The sequence below is a fragment of the Mastomys coucha genome, unplaced genomic scaffold (assembly GCF_008632895.1).
Source record: "Mastomys coucha isolate ucsf_1 unplaced genomic scaffold, UCSF_Mcou_1 pScaffold5, whole genome shotgun sequence".
NCBI lineage: Eukaryota > Metazoa > Chordata > Mammalia > Rodentia > Muridae > Mastomys > Mastomys coucha.
The window spans coordinates 57486777-57504921 of NW_022196911.1; the positions used below are offsets into that span (position 1 = coordinate 57486777).

The following is an 18145-nucleotide window of genomic DNA, read 5'->3' on the forward strand; positions in this document are numbered from 1 at the left end:
CAGTCGTCACTATCAGACAGTGTCTCATACTGTGCTGAGAGGAGCGGGGCAGGTTCCCGCTCCCAGATACGGTTCTGTTGATGTGGAGCTGCTTGGGCGATGGCAGATGGGGCACATGCAATCGGTGTGGGTGGTGTACTGCTAAGCATCCGTATGGTCAAAGGGTTGTAAGGGAACTGAGTAGAACCTGACAAAAGAAAAATAAGGTTTTCAGTGTTGTTAGCATTCAATGCAATGTTTACAGGATGGAACAAGGCAGGACTGTTCTAGTAAAATGGTCTTCTGATGCCTTGAAAACAGAATGGCAAGGAAAAGGCCAACAATCAATTTAACTTTAAAAAGGATTAATAACACAAGTAGCCACATGGGTAGAGGTGATAAGTCTGTGATATCATATCACATGTCTCCTTGGAGAATTCAAGTAGGGAACTACTGAATATCAAGCTGTAATCAGAGGAGCCTAGCCATATTAGTGAATTTCCAGTAGAAATCAGAAATGTAGCTCGTAGGATGTGGCAGATATCCAAAACTTTTAGCCAGGCTGTGTGACCTCTACACAGTCTCATTTAGCCAACTTATATATGTGTATGAGATTGAAATGGGGCACAACAGTACTACTTCCCTTTGTGACTTATCCATTGCATATCTGTCAGCTTAAACAAAACCATAAGAAATATATCAAATAATTCCTTCCTCCCCTAAAATAAATGGAACCATGAGGTAAGAGAACAGCTGGGTGGAGGGGGTATAGACAGGAAATGAGAACCAAGTTCACTGACATACTTATGTGTGAAGATGCAGCACTTCAAATGTACATGCCAATGGATTTTGCTTTTGTAAGAGATACATATACAAAAATCCTTTTTACACATGGCATTAGAGGTTTAAAAGGCAAAAAGCCTTAAAGCTTACAGATATAATAACTGTGAAACTGTTAGACACAGCAGGAGGTGCTCAGCTCAGACTTGAGGGTGGGGAATGGGACATGTGCATTAATCCATATGAAAGAGAAGCATAGATTTCTTGAAACTCTTTAAACAACTAGCTTTCAGAAAGAGGCTGTTTTTAAAATATTAATTCTTGTTTGATTGTGTTGTGTATTATGTATGGACACGTTTATGACATGACATGGCTTAAGTCAAAGGATGACTTTGGAGAGTTCATTCTCCTCTGCTGCTTTTATGTGGGTGGGCTGAACTCAGGCCACCAGGCCTACAATCATTACACTTCAGCCATTTCAATATCTCAGTGATCCCTATAATTATATTTTTAAAAGGTTACTAAACACACTCTTGTTAAAACATTACACTGCTGAGTTATGATTTTGATTTCTTAGTAAAAGCTAAAGGTCGCAGGGCGGTGGTAGCGCACGCCTATAATCCCATCATTTGGGAGGCAGAGGCAGGTGGATTTCTGAGTTTGAGGCCAGCATGGTTTACAGAGTAAGTTCCAGGACAGCCAGGGCTATACAGAGAAACCCCGTCTCAGAAAAACCAAAAGCTAAAGGTCAGCCACTACAGTCTATGGAAGAGCTGGAACCAAACTTAACTTGCAAAATAGTATGGAGGCAGTGATGTATGGATTGTGTAAATATTAAACCTTTTACAAGTAGACCCAAGTAATTACATAGAAAACTACAGTTCTTGCCCAAACTGTACTATCTAATTCACTGACAGGAAATACTCAGAAAGCACTGATACAAACTGAATCTCATTTTATCAGTTAAGTGAGGCTCCTCACCTGTTGAGGAAGGCCGGTCTTCCCAGGCCCACCCTGGTGTCTGCCTGTGGTAATCACCTTCTGAATGTACAGAGGAGACAGAAGAAGGCCTTTCAGTTCCTAAGTAGCTTTGCCCAGGAATAGGAGATTTAGACTTCCTGCTGTTTGATTTGTTGATCAGCTTTGGTTTGCATACTCCTAAAAGTGAAATTGAAATTAAACTATTGATTACTGATAAAATAAGTTCTCAGTGACAAAATCAAACCCTACCAAAATATTGACTACATAATGCTGAGTAAAGAATCCAGATCAGGGCACATCCTCATCCTATAAACTTAAAAGCATGGTGGCAAAGGAAATGTTGCTGGCCTTAAGACTGTATGTAGGTAATGTTAATAAGCACCTGCTTCCCTCTGCCCTCACCTCCACCCCAGTTTAACAGAACCAAGTGGAGAGATAAAAGACAGGCTGCAGCAGCTATACCCAGGACCTCAAAGATAATCTGCAAGTCTCACTGGCTCTCTATATCCTCCCACCAGAGTTCATAGCACTGAGACTCGTGACTTGGGTTCTATAACGAACTATCTATAACAAACTATCACAGACTTAAAGAACTCATATCACTTAGCACATATTTTTCATCAGCTCCAACAGTTGCATCCTACCCCAATTATATCACTTTAACTCCCTAATAGTTGCCAAATGATTTTAAAGCACAGAAATATACAAGCAATAAAAACTAGGAGAGCAGAAACAAAACTTCAATGAATAAGTTACAGGGGGGGAGGCAAATGCTAAACAGTCATTGCTTTTACCCTTTTCTTAACCACAGCAAGATTTTACCAGAAAACAGGAAACAAACCCAAAAACCATAAGAGATAATTTCTTAAAAGATAAAAGGGCTATATAAATACTGAGAGCACAGTGCTCCGAAAGTTCTTTGTGGGTTTGATTTATAGACTGTAAATGATTTCATATATTCTTGTATTAGTAATGCTGGTCCCTATACTTATGTTGTGTAATTGCAGACAGTAATAATTGTGTCTGCAAGACACTTGAATAGTTGCTATCCATCCAATATCTTTCTGGGTTCTGGAATCTCAAGGATTATAGGTTTAAACAATTTTCTTTTTTAATTCTCTTTCTCTGAGGTATATGGGATAGGAGTACAACTATCAGTTCTTCTTTCTGTCCTATTGGTCCTAGGGACCAAGCTGCTGCTGGCCCATGCTTTTGCCACTATGGCCTTTTGCTCCCTTTCTGTGGTTCCTCTGTGGCTTGCAGTTGCACTGAGATTTCGCCATTTTTATGAAAATAATAAATGACATAGTAAAAAACAATACTGGGGCTGGAGAGATGGTGCAGTATCTAATAAGAGCCCAGGACCTCAGGTTAAATTCCCAGCACCCACTTGGTGGTTCACAACCTTCTGTAACTCTAGATCAGGAGGATCCAACATCTTTTTCTAGCACATGAGTTCTCTCTGATCCATCAGAAGTGCAGCATACACTTACCTGAATGAGGTGATGGGTCCCCTTCATCTCTCCGTGTCTCACTGCTAGTCACAACTGAGGTGCTGGCACTACCAGGCACAATGCCCACAGGATGGGGCATGACAACACCATGATCTTCAACTTTATCATCGAAACTTCCCATGAGAGCCTTTCTGATGATGTCTTCTAGACCAAGATTACTGGCAGGATCAGCAAAAGAATGGCTTCTTGAGCTTACTGCACCTGAGGAGACAAAGCAGTGTGCTTTTTGTTTCTGAGGCAGATGATGGCACAGGGAAACGAATAGAACATGACTCTCCAGCTAGTGAATTCACAGCACTGACAAACTTCACAGTGAAATGTTGTACTCATCAGTGTCATCCCTACTATCCCTTTGTTTTGCTCACCTCTCTTCAAATATTTAATAATCTTACCTGATGTAGTAACTGCTGGCAGATTGAAGATCTCTGTTCCTGGCTGAGCAGCTGCTGTATTCAAACAAATTAGGTTAATTGAGATGAAATAATCACGATACAAAGTCTCAAGAAACACTAGAATAAAAGTCAACCTTTTAATTTTCTTTTTTAAAGAAATAATTATTTATTTTATATATGTAAGTACACTGTAGGTGTCTTCAGACACACCAGAAGATAGCATCAGATCCCATTACCATGTGGTTGCTGGGATTTGAACTTAGGACTTTAGGAAGAGCAGTCAGTCCTCTAAACCGCTGAGCCATCTCTCCAGCCCTTAATTTTCTACATACATTTCATTTATTATGTGGAGATGAAATAAAAATATCTCTGTTGGGTAGGGAAGATATTAGGAAGTAATGCCAGATCAGGTTGAAAACTCAAAACACAAATAAGATTAATAAGAAAAGAGAAAGAAATGTAGCACTGCTAAAAGGGGAACGCACACATACATATAGAAGAGGAGAAAGTTATTAACAGGAATCCAGGCTTCCTAGGGATAGTGTGGAGCAATGGTGCTTCCAGGGCTAATTGGAAGCTCTGCACTTAATTCATCTGCTCTGCCTTGATTCATCACCTATTTATTCCTGCTAACAGTACAACTTATGATTTGCAACTTGAACAGATATAGATGAAATGAAAACCAACTATAAAAAGCACTTGTGCCATAAAGGGAAGGGACCTAGTGACCTAAGTTGTTTCTATCACTTATTTGCTACTGAGGATGTTAAAAGGAAAAAAAAAATTTGGATGTATGTAGGTCCGTAAACAAATGATACCTGAGCACTATATACTATGGGAGGTGGACGTTGCCAAAGGATGAGAGCCACTTATGAAGAACACATGCCTAGAAATTAACAGTGATTGGAGCAGTTTGAAACTGACAAGAGGAAGAAGGGGGGAGTGCTGTAAAGCAGCAACTACAGGCAACACAGTGAGTGAAGTCAGCCTGAAATAATAGGAAGTTTATAGAACTGAGTGTACCATTACTGATTGATGACAATAGAATAAAAAGTAACCCAATGCAGGGTGGTGGCGGAGCATGTCTTTAATCCCAGCACTTGGGAGGCAGAGGCAGGTGGATTTCTGAGTTCGAGGCCAGCCTGGTCTACAGAGTGAGTTCCAGGACAGCCAGGGCTATACAGAGAAACTCTGCCTTGAAAAACCAAAAAAAAAAAAAAAAAAAAAAAAAAAAAAAAAAAAAAAAAAAAAAAAAAAAAAAGTAACCCAATGAGAATAGGTCTGGAGGTACGCGTTAGCCCAGCACCTGGGAGGCAGAGGCAGGAGGGTCTCTGTGCCAGAATTAGAATCTCTTTATCAAAAAGCGACACACATATACAAAATTCAGCTTAATACAGTTTTATTTAGCTCACACAATGGTAACAGAAACAATAGTAGCACACTGTGGCACTCACTCCCTTCCACAGCTTAGAGTTAAATATGCTGTTTTCATATATAGATCAGAATGGCCTGGTAACTTAGTAAAAATGCCATTTTCTACTTTTTGAAAAAAATATGTACAGGGTCTGTGCAGCCCCTACTGTCCTGGCACTCTGTGTATCCAGGCTGGCCTTGAACTGCTGTTTTCTACATTCGTGGGGCCTTAAGTGCTTAATAAGCCCTCAGATAATCAAGTCACAATGCAGTTTGAGGCCTCCTTGTCTTTTTTTTGTTTTTTAAAGATTTATTTATTTTATATATGCGAGTATTCTTACATGCTTGAAGAGGGCATCAGAACTCGTTATGGTTGTAAGCCACCATGTAGTTGCTGGGAATTGAACTCAGAACCTCTTGAAGAGTGGCCTGTGCTCCTAACCCCCAAGCCATCTCTCTGGCCCCAATGCCTCCTTCTCTTAAAGGAGATGTGACATTTGTTTATAAAAGATAGGAAAGTAAAAGCACCTGAGAGCTGACCTAACAGAGGAGGCCAAGAAAGGAGTGGATTGATATCAACTAGAACTTTGTGTGGTGAATAGAGTGGATGTTCAGTTTTATTAAAGACCCAGTAATATACTCTATGAAAAAAGGAGAGCTAGATTTGAGATATAAATTCAAGGGTTTTCAGTATGAAATTCAGTTTTAAATGCTCCAAAATTACAGTGTGTAAGGGAAAAGATGCTGAGAGCCCTGGAGAAAACAACCAAGGGCCAGGCTAAAGAACAACTAACTTTGCAAACGGGAGGTGGCACACTCAAAACTGTGAAAGCATCAGAAAAGTGAGTGGTTTGGGGGCTTTTGGTTTTTCAGTTCTATTTCCCAGTGAAGGCTGAATGGTACACTAGAACTATTGGTTCTTTAAAATTCCTTTTTGTATAATCAAAGATATTAGAATAAAAAATCCCAGGTTCTTGAGGCTGGAGAGATGGCTCAATGATTAAGAGTACTAAGTACTCTTCCAGAGGATCTGGGTTTGATTCCCAGCATCCATAAGACAATTTACAGCCCGCTGTAACTCCCATACAATGCTCTCTTCTCGTTGTTGTAATACATAAACATATACAGGAAAAACACCCATACATATAAAATGAAAATAATTCCAGACTCTTTAACACAATTTTGTTATTTTGGCTTTAAAATGTCAGCACACTTTATCTCCTGTTAGGTAACTTTTCTTAAACATTTGTGAGACCACTCACACAGTCCTCAGTTTAGGAAATGCCCCTGAATCACCAGAGCTGTTTTGAGGACAGTGTAGATATACTATCAAAGGAAAAGCTATCAAGTCAGCTTTATGAACTCACGGCATTCTCTGTTAACACCAGGGTGAAATGGTCCCCAACAACCTGCTGTCCTTCAGCCTGGAAAGGTCATCTCTGAGATAAGAGTATGCACATGAGAGCACTAGATTTTTTTGTTGGTGATTTTTTAAGAATGTAAGCAGATGAACCTTTAAGACTGGAGATGAAAAGCCTGGAATGGTAGTGTTTTTAGTGATGGATAGTTGTGAATCTGACAGTCCTGGTCAACATTCTATCATTTATTGCCACTTGAAGAGAATCTAGGGCACTCCTATCTTGAAACCCCTTCCACTCTTGGACGTTATTGCTCACTTTTCCATAGTATATCTGTATTTAATGTACTAAAATGAAGAAAAGGGAAGCAAGATATATCTTAAGACAGGGTAAATTTTCAAGTGATGTTGGGCTCATCCATTTTTCTCTTTACTCAAATTCAATGACCACTAATCACAAGTAGTAGAGACAATTACACATCTGTCTCAGTTCAGTTTCAGAGCCCAGTGTTTCTTTTGACAGGGTCAGGAGACTAGCAAATCATAGATCAGAGACAGGTCTCTCAAGATTCCCTATCATTGGTAAATTAGTAAAGCTGGCTGGTAGCAGAACACATGCAAATAATAGTCCATCAGCCCGAAGGATAGCCAGAGTTTGCCATGCAGCCTTATGACTACATTACCAACAACCATGGAGACCAAGTACAGAACAGTACATTGGTGGAAGCAAGAGATTTAGGTTGGAATGTTGGGTTTGAGTTCCATTCCTATTACTACTTGTGTGGCTTTTATCAGTTATTAAACCTCCCTGATTCAATTTCCTTCCTCATTTATAAAATGAAGATAATTACATGTAGCACTGTGCACAATAATAGCTACTTAATCTTTTTCAACACTTTATTTTTTTAAAGACCAGTAAGTTTATCATAGTTGCATCTGTATGCTACATGATTGTATTGAGACCCCTGAGATCCCATCAAATCCTGGTAGGTTAGAAAACAGGACAAAGCAAGTATAAATTGCCCTGTCCCAATTGATAACTAGTAATCCCCAGAACAGAGCAAGGAAGAGGCAGTTTTAGAATAGCCCACGACAGACACGTGACATCTGTTTTTAGGTATAATGTCATTTAACTTATTAGCTCTTCAGGTTACTAAGAAGAATAGAAAGATACTCTGACACTATTGTAAGAACGATACATTTAGGACAGATCATACCATTAATTTCAATTGCTACATAAAGTGAGATAATGTAACAAGGACATGTGAAGATATGAAGAACAATTGGTCAAACAGGAATTAGAGGTAAGACGAAGAACATGCTTTCAAATATTTGAAGATAAAAAAGTAGGGCAAACGGGCTTTAAAATAAGACAGAAATCAACAAAAACCTATATAGAATTAATTTTGTCTCAGGAGTAGTTCTCCATGAAGATGAATGGCTTCAGAAAACACCCAAGTTACTGCTTCCTAAGAAGGAACTATTTGTGAATTTGCTGACATTGAATAGAATCAAAATGCTAATACCATCAAACTCAAATATTATAAAAAAGGCAACATTGGAGATAGCATTGTTAATGCATGTTTTATTTGGGGTTCATGAAAGAAATCCCACTTACCCATATCAGAGTCACCTCCACCAGAGGAGTTCAACTTACGAAAAATTTCCTGCTTCTTTGATTTAACCATGGGTGATGTGCTTTCAAGCTTGGTGAAGAATGAAGGCAAGTAGCTTATACTTCCTGGGGATCGAGAATCACTCCTGTCAGGAATAGAGTTCAATCTATTATAATCATGTACTCCTAACCCTAGGGACACACCTTTAAATAACAGGCACAGAATACTCAGAAAACTACTGCCTTCCATTCTATATTGATTATAAACCCTACAAAGCATATGTGATATGAACTCATTAGGAAATAGTCTAATGTTTTTCAGTCCTGAAAAATGCAACAGCAACAGTATTAAAATAAAGATGATCCACAGCACTGTCTATCTTGTCTGTCTGTCTATTTATCTAATGAGTTTGGGCTCTGAAAAATGAAATGGTAAAATTGGGATTAAAATGAAGATGATATACAGATCTATCTAGTTGGTTTTTTGAGACAAGAGTCTCATCATGTACTCTGACTATCTCACTTTGTAGACTACAATGGTCTTGAACTCAGATCTGCCTGCCTCTGTCTCCTCAGTGCTGGGATTAAAGGCATGTGCCACCATGCTTGGCTAATCTACAGCACAAATTTGTTTGTTTGTTTTTGTTTTTTTCGAGATAGGGTTTCTCTGTGTGGTCCTGGCTGTCCTGGAACTCACTCTGTAGACCAGGCTGGCCTCAAACTCAGAAATCTGCTTGCCTCTGCCTCCCAAGTGCTGGGATTAAAGGCGTGTGCCACCACCTCCAGGCCAAATTCTTTATAAGATAAAATGGCAAAGTAATTATTGGAAAACTTATCAAGGTTTTTTTTTTTTTTTTTGCTTAGCAACACAAACTATGGTTATTTAAGTTAGGAACTAAGTTACTAGCAACACTGTCTTTTAAGTACACTAGTTGTAACTAATAACACACTTGTCTATAAAATAAATAGCAAAAGCTCACGTCAAGCCAATCATTAGTTGGACCTTAGCAAAATACCTGCAGTACCTACATAAAATGGCCTAACTGTAAGACAGACAACAGAATTGTGTCTTAATACAAAGAATCTCATATTTAATTGGTAGCTTCCTATACTTAAAGTTCAGCGACTCCCTGACAGAGATGGTGACAGAACACATCAAGGACAACCCCATCTGGTTGTATGTGCTCATTTACCACTGAAACACAACAACACTATCTGTGAACAAAGACAAAAAGAGAAAAAATGATCCCCGTGCATAAAAATCCAGTTTGGGAAAACATATGAATGTAAATTATTTTCTTCCTCATTTCATTGATTTCATTTTTAACATGTATTATGTACAATAAATTCTCAGAAGTTCACCAACAGAGTTAGGCCTGTTTTAAAACTGGACTTTCCCTATGAGGTTTGGCCACCATCAAATCATGTATTTGTCTCTGGGGCGTTAATACCAAGAAAACAGTGCGCTTTTGAAGAAAAGGAACTTAGACAACAGAGAATACAACGCAATGGTCAGGAAATGAAGCTTTCTAAGCCTGGTCCTGACGGAATACAAAGGCTTCACTATTGACGTGTTCTACACGTTGTGTCTTAGCTAACTCTGGGGACAAATGAAGACTGCTCCATAATTCAGGTCAACATGGTAAAAAGAAAATGTACAAGGAAGGCACTGTGCTCTGTGTGTAATCCTGAATACTTGACATAGGATAAGTATTCTATGTTGGCTGAACCACTGCCACCAGATGCCCAGGTAAGTGTTTGGAAAAGGTCTAGAACAGCTAGCTTGCAGGAGCAATGAGGAAGTCTCTCTAGCTTACTGAAGTGTGATGTTTTGGCTAGTCATATTAGCCAGAGTAGGTCTTCCCAGAGTCTTACCCTTTATAAGAACCAAAAAGAGAAGAGAGGCAGTGATTTAGGTAAAGCCTCAGGCACAGTCTGCACCTAAAAGGAGTTGGGGCAAAGACATCTATCTGTGCATCCTCCTCACCTTTGCTCAGCAGGGTCCACTCCCCTTTGTGACAAGAGCAGCATGCTGTCCTGCTTCTCATGCACAGCAGGACCTTGGGGTGGGGAGATGGGTTCATAGGACTCTGATGAGATGTGACTCCTCTCTGGAGATTTTCCAGGCCTGCTGGGGTAGAAAATGCTAGATTTTAGGTTGTACTCAGTCTGAGGCCACCTCTGATTTAATGTCTGCATTTAGTATTATAGCTACATATAATCTTATAAATGATGGTATGTCTTACCCCAATCAATTCTACCCTGTTCTTAAAATCATAGTAATTATTTGTTTCTTTGAGGTTTATCTGTGAACCTTCAATATCCATCAGCACCCACATGCATGAGAAAAGACATGATTTATCTTCCGGTCTTGTCCTTTTCAGTATAACCTTTAGTTTACATACACTTCAACCATACACATGTATTTTTTAATGTAAAAATAAGCACACATATCTTCCTACCTCTTTTCCCCAATTATCAGCCATTTCCATATGGCTCATGATGCACATTCTATTCTTTTTTTTTTTTTTTTAAGATTTATTTATTTTATGTGTATGAGTACTCTGTAGCTGTACAGATGGCCATGAGCCTTCATGTGGCTGCTGGGAACTGAACTCAGGACCTCTGCTTGCTCCGCCCCCACTCACTCTAGCCCCACTCACTCCGGCATAATTCACTATAGCCGTCTTCAGACGCACCAGAAGAGGGCATCGGATGGTTGTGAGCCACCATGTGGTTGCTGGGATCCGAACTCAGGACCTTCGGAAGAGCAGTCAGTGCTCTTACCCGCTGAGCCACCTTGCCAGCTTGCACATTCTATTTTAAAACTGCAGGACTAGTAGGCCATTTGCCTAGCCTCAGCTGCAGTCCCAGAATGACAAATGGATTATGTAAATATTTTAAATGATATGTAATTCTACTAAGAGCAATGAAAGAAAATAACCATCATCTTTCAGATTCGTGGATGTAGGTTATATGAGACAAACCAATTGGAATCCTTCTTTATAAATGTTCCAAATCTGTAACATAATAGTTGTCTGTCTATGTATTATGTATCTATCTATGTATCTGTTTATGGTGTGGGTATCTTATTGTTTTTCAGGCTAATCTAAAAGGAACTCCTAGGTTCTGTGTCTTTCTTCTTCAGCCTCTGAAGGATTACAGCCAGCCTTCTGTTCTTGATAACTTCACTTTTCTTTTTTAAAAGAGAAAAATATACACCGAGTGTGGTAGTACACACCTTTAATCCCAGCACCCAGAAAGCAAAGGCAGGTGGGTCTCTTCTAGGTAGAGGCCAGCCTGGTCCACATAGCAAGTTCCAGAACAGTAAGAGCTATATACAAAGACCCTGTCTCAAATGACAACCCCTATTCCCACCCCCAAAAAGAGAATAAGCATTCTTTTATCTTTAAGTTAAGCCTTTTTAAATGAGTATATCTAGTATTTGCTTCAGAACAGTCCAGTATGGCATGGAGATGTGGTAGGGGAATGGGATAGGGAAGTAAGAATAAAATGAAAAACAGCTGGCCACTGGTTGCATTTAAGTATACACATAAGGTTTTCTATTGTGTTCTGTTTGATTCAGGATGTCTACATAGCCCTGGCTGTCCTGGAACTCACTATATAGACCAGGCTGACCTCAAACTCACAGAAATCTGCCTGCCTCTGTCTCCACATGTTGGGATAAAAGGCATGAGTGGTTTTCTACTCCTTTTTTTTTTTTTAAATGGTTTTAGGGCTTTATTGTAGAAAACAGAGAGGGGGTAGAAAGGAGAGAAAGGAGCTAGAAGGGGGAGAAGGAGGGTGAGAGGTGAGAGTAAGAGCAAGAGCTTAAGATCGGTTTTCTACTCTTAAGACCAGCCAACTTCTTCTTTGAGACAGGGTCACTTATCTGCCTGTCTCTGTCCAGAGTGCCATCTATACCTGGCTCATTTAGAGGGACAATCATCTCCTGCAAATCTCTTTGTACTTAAGCATTGGTTTCCACTTGTCTGACTGATCTACCATCTGTGTATATTCAGAGTATTTGCTAGGATCTTTGTTTTACTGATATTCATTCTTGTTCTTAGCATTCTTATGAATTAATTTCCTATTTAAATATAATTTTTCATCAATTGATGTTTAGTGTACTACTTTGAACTAAAACCTCTGCTTCCCTTTTGATAGAATTTAGAACATTGTTAATAAATAGTACAAATGATCGGGCCCCGGGGCTTTGTCCATGTGAGGCAAGTGTGCTAAAACTGAACTATGCTCACAGCCTATTTTTCTGTTATCGCTATTGAATTTTTTGAGATGGTCTCATTATTTAGCCTAGACTAGCCCCAAGCTTCATGTCCTCTTGCCCTTGCCTTCTGAGTAGGTAAAAATATAGGCATGTACTTGCCCTGCCTGAGAAAGAATTTTCAAAGACTACTCAAACTTGTGCAAAGACTACCCAGCTACTTTTGAATATATACTGATCCACATATACAGTGCTAAGTACCCAGACAGTAGACATCGTGAAAATAACAGACAGGAGAAAAATACCCAGAGTTCCACTTTACAGAGAATAAGGACAAATGATATTTGATATGAGAAATGAACCTCCTAACTTATAGACATATTTAAATTATCTTATTGCTGCAAAATTTGTTTGGTACAAAACAAAACTATACCTTCCCCGGGATTTATCCACAAGATTTTCTGGAGAGACTCTAGGACCTGGTCTGGGATGCAAGACAGTCTGAGACTGGGATTCTGGGCTGTAGCGACTTGATGTTTTAGTTCTCACGGGTGTGGATGGCAAAGCAGATGGTGAAGTTTGGAATGTAGAAGTAGAAGGCTGCGAGGGAACTTGATTTCTAGCAAAATCTTGTGTGATAATTTGCTGTAAATGAGAAGAGGAGGAAGTCAGAAAGCTGATAAATACCTCCCAAGAGAGCTTGCTGTGAACTCAGCTTCTTGTCTTGCACTCTTTTTTGTGTGTGTTTCATTCTGAGCACAAAACAGCCTTAAACTCAGCAGTAATCCTGCCTCAAAGTCCTGACTGATGGGATATATGCCCCCATGCCAGCTTAACCTGAATATCTTTGCTAGGATTTTCTTGTTTTTTTGTTTTGTTTTGTTTTTTTTTTTTTTTAAAAAAAGCTGCTTTCTGCATAACTTAATAATAAAAATAGAAGTAGAAAAGACTTACACAGATGTGGTCAGCAAGTGTGATCAGCCGATGGGTCCTAGGCACCTGTCCCATTCCCTCTGACTGGGAAGATGGGGGCAGTGGTGGCTGCTGTTGTGGAGAGGGTGGCTCCTGCTGGGACCGATAATGATGCAGTGGTCCTTCATACTGTCGAGTGGACTCATCTAATAGACAGTGGGTAGATACATTATCCCAAGGATGCTATTGCACCACACTCAGTATCAAATAAAGAGCATAACTCAGAAAAACGTAAGATATAATATGCACCTATACACATAATATATGTATTTTTACCTTGGAACAAAAAAAAAAAAAAAATCCACTGACTTATTCTACTAGTTTTCATGCTTCTGAGTGTAGAAGTGAGCAAAACTTTCAGCCATTTTCCTACGTGTGTATATGCACACATAGGCAAGGGTTGATGTCAAGTCTCTTTCCTCTATGTCTACCTTTTTACTTTTTGAGATAAGGTCTTTCAGTGAACCTGAAGCTCATGGATTGGCTGGCTAGAGAGCGGAAGGGATCTACCATCCACGCTCCCTGCACCTCTTGCTCCAGTGCTGGGGTTACAGGACTCACTACTGTGCTGGGTTTTTTCACATGGATTCGAGGTATACAAATTTAGGTCTTCATGCTTGTGTACCAGTTACTTTAGATCTATTTTCAATAAATTATGCACAAAAGAGTAATAATAGTTTAATAGTGTATTTTGTTAGTAGAGCTCTAAATGTTTCTAAAGTAGATTACTCTGCAACAAGTTAGTCTTACCATGGCCTAGTCAGGAAACTAGAAGCAAATGTTAATGCAAATAAGAAACACAGAAGCGGCAAAACAGACATACTTTCTGCTTGATTTGCCTTAACCATCTCTGGCTGATAGGCCTGTGGTTTTTCCTGGGGTGGTGCAGGTGAGCCGGCAGGACTTATCACCTCAATAGCATCACTAGGTGTTTCATACCTGTGAGAAGACACTTTAAGAAAAGAACCTTATTTTAAAATAAATCCATGGAAAGTTTCAAAAGTCCAAGTTCTTCAAAGCTATTTGCATATTTTAGTTTTTTTGATTCTGCTAAAGTCCAGTAGCATTCCATACTAGCAATAAAAATCAAACTCAACAGACTGTTAAAGGTACCTTTGTGTAAGGCTGTAGGTTTTTAGAGCATGAGATGAAACAGAATTAAAAATGTATTTGTGATAAACCCCTGGAAGCTTGAAAAGAAATCATGGGCTAACATCATCAAAGGAGTTTAGTAAATGAGTAAGGGGTAGATCTCAACAATTGATTCCAATAGTTCCGTTTCCGTGGAACAATCTGATCTTTAGCAAAACAGGCCATAAAGCTGGTTCATTATGCCAAGACTTTTATTCTAGTGTCATTGTAAACACTAGAGTGAAGAGAGCAGCGTATCCATCTTCAGGCCATCACATTTGTGGTGTTGATCAGCCAGGAGAGAATTAAAAATAGGTGATGTTGAGAAAGACAAGATTTTTGTTCAGACGTGTGCCCAGTGCCACACTGGGAAGGGAGGCAAGCATATAAGACTGGACAGAATCTCCATGGCCTGTTTGGGCAGAAAACAGGTCAAGCTGCTAGATTCACTTACACAGATGCCAACAAGAAGAAAGGCATCACCTGGAGAGAAGACACCTGATGGAGTATTTGGAGAATCCCAAGAAGGGACATCCCTGGAACAAAAATGATCTTCGCTGGAATTAAGAAGAAGGTAGAGGGCAGACCTAATAGCTTATCTTTTAACAAACTGCTAATCACTAATTCTGACACCTTATTACAAAACAAATGTCTCATGGCTTTTAATGTGTATCATAATTTAATTCATAAAAACCAAAATTAAGATCATGCTTGGTTAACAATGTTTTTGTTGAACAGTGCTGATTTCAGTAAAACTGATGTGTGGCAAAAAAACAAACAAAATAACTATAATGATTTTCTCAAATAACTAAGGTATTAATTAATTACATTGTGAAGGTGAACAAGAGTGGTGGGAAGTAGGTGAAGAAAATAACTTCAAAGAGAGGGAAGATGGCACCAATTCTGGTGGATGCCCACACAGATCATTCTAAGTCACAGACAACTCTCAAGAACATGGACGGTCTCTGCAGATGCATGTCATGGGCAGCTTTCTACAAACTTGCCATGCTTCAGAGCTAAGATCTGGTGAGTGTCAGGTAGAACTTCCTTAAGAAACTTCTCCTGCTAGAGGCCATGTACAGGATGTACCAGAGCCTGAGTCAGGGCTGTGACCTTGGCTGAACACAGGCATAGAAGATGAACTACGTGGCCACTGCATACTCCTCTTACTATTTAAAAAAGCATCTCTACATACCTGTCAGGAAAACAATGCCTAGGAGCTAAAATAAACCACTATATTATAACTCTGACTTGAAAGGTTTGTATTCACTGTTAGTCATCACTGCTTATGAACCGACATCTTAGATGACAAGAACTGCCAGTATTCTGTCAGCATGCCCTCTAATTGCAAACTAAATTCATGTAGCTCCTGAAGATTGGGGTACAAGGTAAAGGATGAGGGAGGCTCTCAAGAGTTACACTGAAAATGACACTGAGTAGTTGTCACTAGACTGTGTATCACACAGGATGTTGCCGAGTAATAGAAAAGATAACTGCACTCAAAAGTAAGAACACAGGGATCTAAGAATTTGGGCTTTCTGTTTTCAGACTGCTGAAAATACTCCCAAAACAAAGTTTGGCATCAGACACTGAGCACAGAGTACTTAGTCCATGACTCCCCTCCAGGATGTCTGCATGGCTCTCTTCCCCGAGCTAGCGTTGTCTGCAGGATGAACACCTATGCAGTGCGCATTCAGAGCACTGTTTATTCTACAGTTCATTACCAAGCTGCCTACTTCTCTCAGAAAAGTTTGACAACTTGTAATTGCATAAGTGGACACTCATGGCATTTTATTAATTCATACATTTACTTCTGTGTATGGAGCCTGTATCACTGCATACATGTGACGTCACCTGGTGCCATAGTCAGTTCTCTCCTTTCACTGTGGGGGTTCAGATGATCACATTTGGTGGTAAGAGCCTTCACCAGCTGACCTATCTCATTACCCATAAGAAATTTTAAAAATACTGCACTTTTGTGTGGTATTTTGATTCTAACTTGGATCAGAATCCAATTCTCAAGAAAGATGCCAAGTGAATACCAGTCACTAATTATAAGCTTGCTTTTAAACTCTTAGAAAAAGGACAGAAGAGGCCTTGGGAAACAAGTGAACCCAGCACTTCCAAATCCCTGAGAGCATGCCCCAGTAGCAGACCTTGAAGAAGCTCCTGGTACTGGTCAGAAGCTCTACTTCCGTCTAGCCACTTGCACTATAATACTTAGAACACAGGGATGTGTAAGTCATAAGAATACTGGAAGATACACTTCTGCACCCACAATACATCTCCCATATTACTGTCAAGCATTAGGATTGTTTCATACCAGGACGGGCTTTACCTAAAGAATAAAGTAATTCTTTACTCAGATATCACATTGTGAAACTCAGATTTGAGATACATACAGCTACTAGAAGAGTCTGAACTTTGAGAGCCACGTTCCCTCGCATCCTTGTCCGAGGCAATTTGCCGGGTGATGATCACGTCTATGAAGTTAGCTGCAGTAATGGTAGTCTTCCCTCGGGTCCTTAGCTCTTCCTCATATCTGGATTTTGGAGGAGGCCCTTTATCTTTCCCAGCCTCAGAATACACTACTGAGGCATGAGGCTGGGGCTTGCCACTTGGAAGGGCTGAAGAAGTGCACACACACTGAACAGATCTCTTCTCCACCTCCAGGTTTTTCTGCTCTAGCTGCTGCTGTTCACTAACTGCTGCTGACCTGCTTCTCAAATTTTCTTCTAACCTGGCAGCTTCATGCTTACTCTCTTTTGTTTTGGAAACATCCATCTGGGGTGCAGAAGCTGCAGCATCCACAAGAGCAGCCAGGGCATCCGCAGCAGTGTTGTAACGGGAGGCTGGCAGGCCTTGACTTATCGAAGGGCCCCCAGAAGGCAGTGGCCTGTACACAAAATAAAATAAAGGTACTTAAGGGAAGAGTATGGGGGAAGGGGAATGCTTGTTAGGCAAATGAAAGAACAAACTGCATTTAAAAAGAGCTTAGCAAATAGAAAATCTTGACCATTATAGTCAGTAGTTTAAAGATCAAGATGCCTCAAAATCTGAGTTCTAATTTTAGGACCCACCCACAAGTAGAGAGAGAGAGAAAACAGATTCCCACAGGTTGTCCTTATATACACAGTCATCCATAGATTAAAAACACATGCAAGAGATGCACTTATTTTGGTCAAAATGTTTATGAGTACAAGAGACTGACATGATTCGTAGCTGAGCAGTTGGATCCAAAGGTGTGATTACACTGGTTCCATTGGTTCCCTGGAAAACACTGGGTCTCTGTTGCAACATGGTCTCCTGAGTTCTTACTGAAGGGGAAGGGGAGCGAACATATCCGTGGCTGCCAGGACGGCCTGGCTGTTCTGAACCTGCATGGGGGTAAAAGAAAAAGTCAGACTGATAACCCAAAAGCAGCAGCTACAGAAATAAGGGCAGCAAAGTTTACAGAATTTTTTTTAAAAAGATTTATTTATTATTATATGTGAGTACACTGTAGCTGTCTTTTAGACACCAGAAGAGGGTGACAGATCTCATTAGGGATGGTTGTGAGCCACCATGTGGTTGCTGGGATTTGAACTCAGGACCTTCAGAAGAGCAGTCGGTGCTCTTAACCGCTGAGCCATCTCTCCAGCCCCAAGAATTTTTAATTCCTGGTATTACTAAGCAGAAAATGAGAAGAAACTTGATGCTATACTATCTAGAAATGTACTCTTTTAAGTTTCTCAATAAACATACAATAAACCCCCCAAAAATTTCAGTTGTCATTTACTGTTATTT

At 39.9% G+C, this 18145-nt stretch overlaps 1 protein-coding gene across 1 annotated transcript in view; it reads right to left on the reverse strand.

Moving 5' to 3' along the window:
- Ncor1 (nuclear receptor corepressor 1) overlaps positions 1-18145 on the reverse strand; it is an 82643-nt gene that overhangs the window by 1876 nt on the left and 62622 nt on the right. Inside the window, exons 22-28 of the mRNA XM_031354024.1 lie at positions 17571-17736; positions 16762-17255; positions 13211-13374; positions 12690-12901; positions 8035-8177; positions 3234-3455; positions 31-187 (exon numbers count right to left, since the gene is read on the reverse strand). Coding sequence (XP_031209884.1) covers positions 31-187; positions 3234-3455; positions 8035-8177; positions 12690-12901; positions 13211-13374; positions 16762-17255; positions 17571-17736 — 1558 coding nt within the window. The remainder of the gene's footprint in view (positions 1-30; positions 188-3233; positions 3456-8034; positions 8178-12689; positions 12902-13210; positions 13375-16761; positions 17256-17570; positions 17737-18145) is intronic.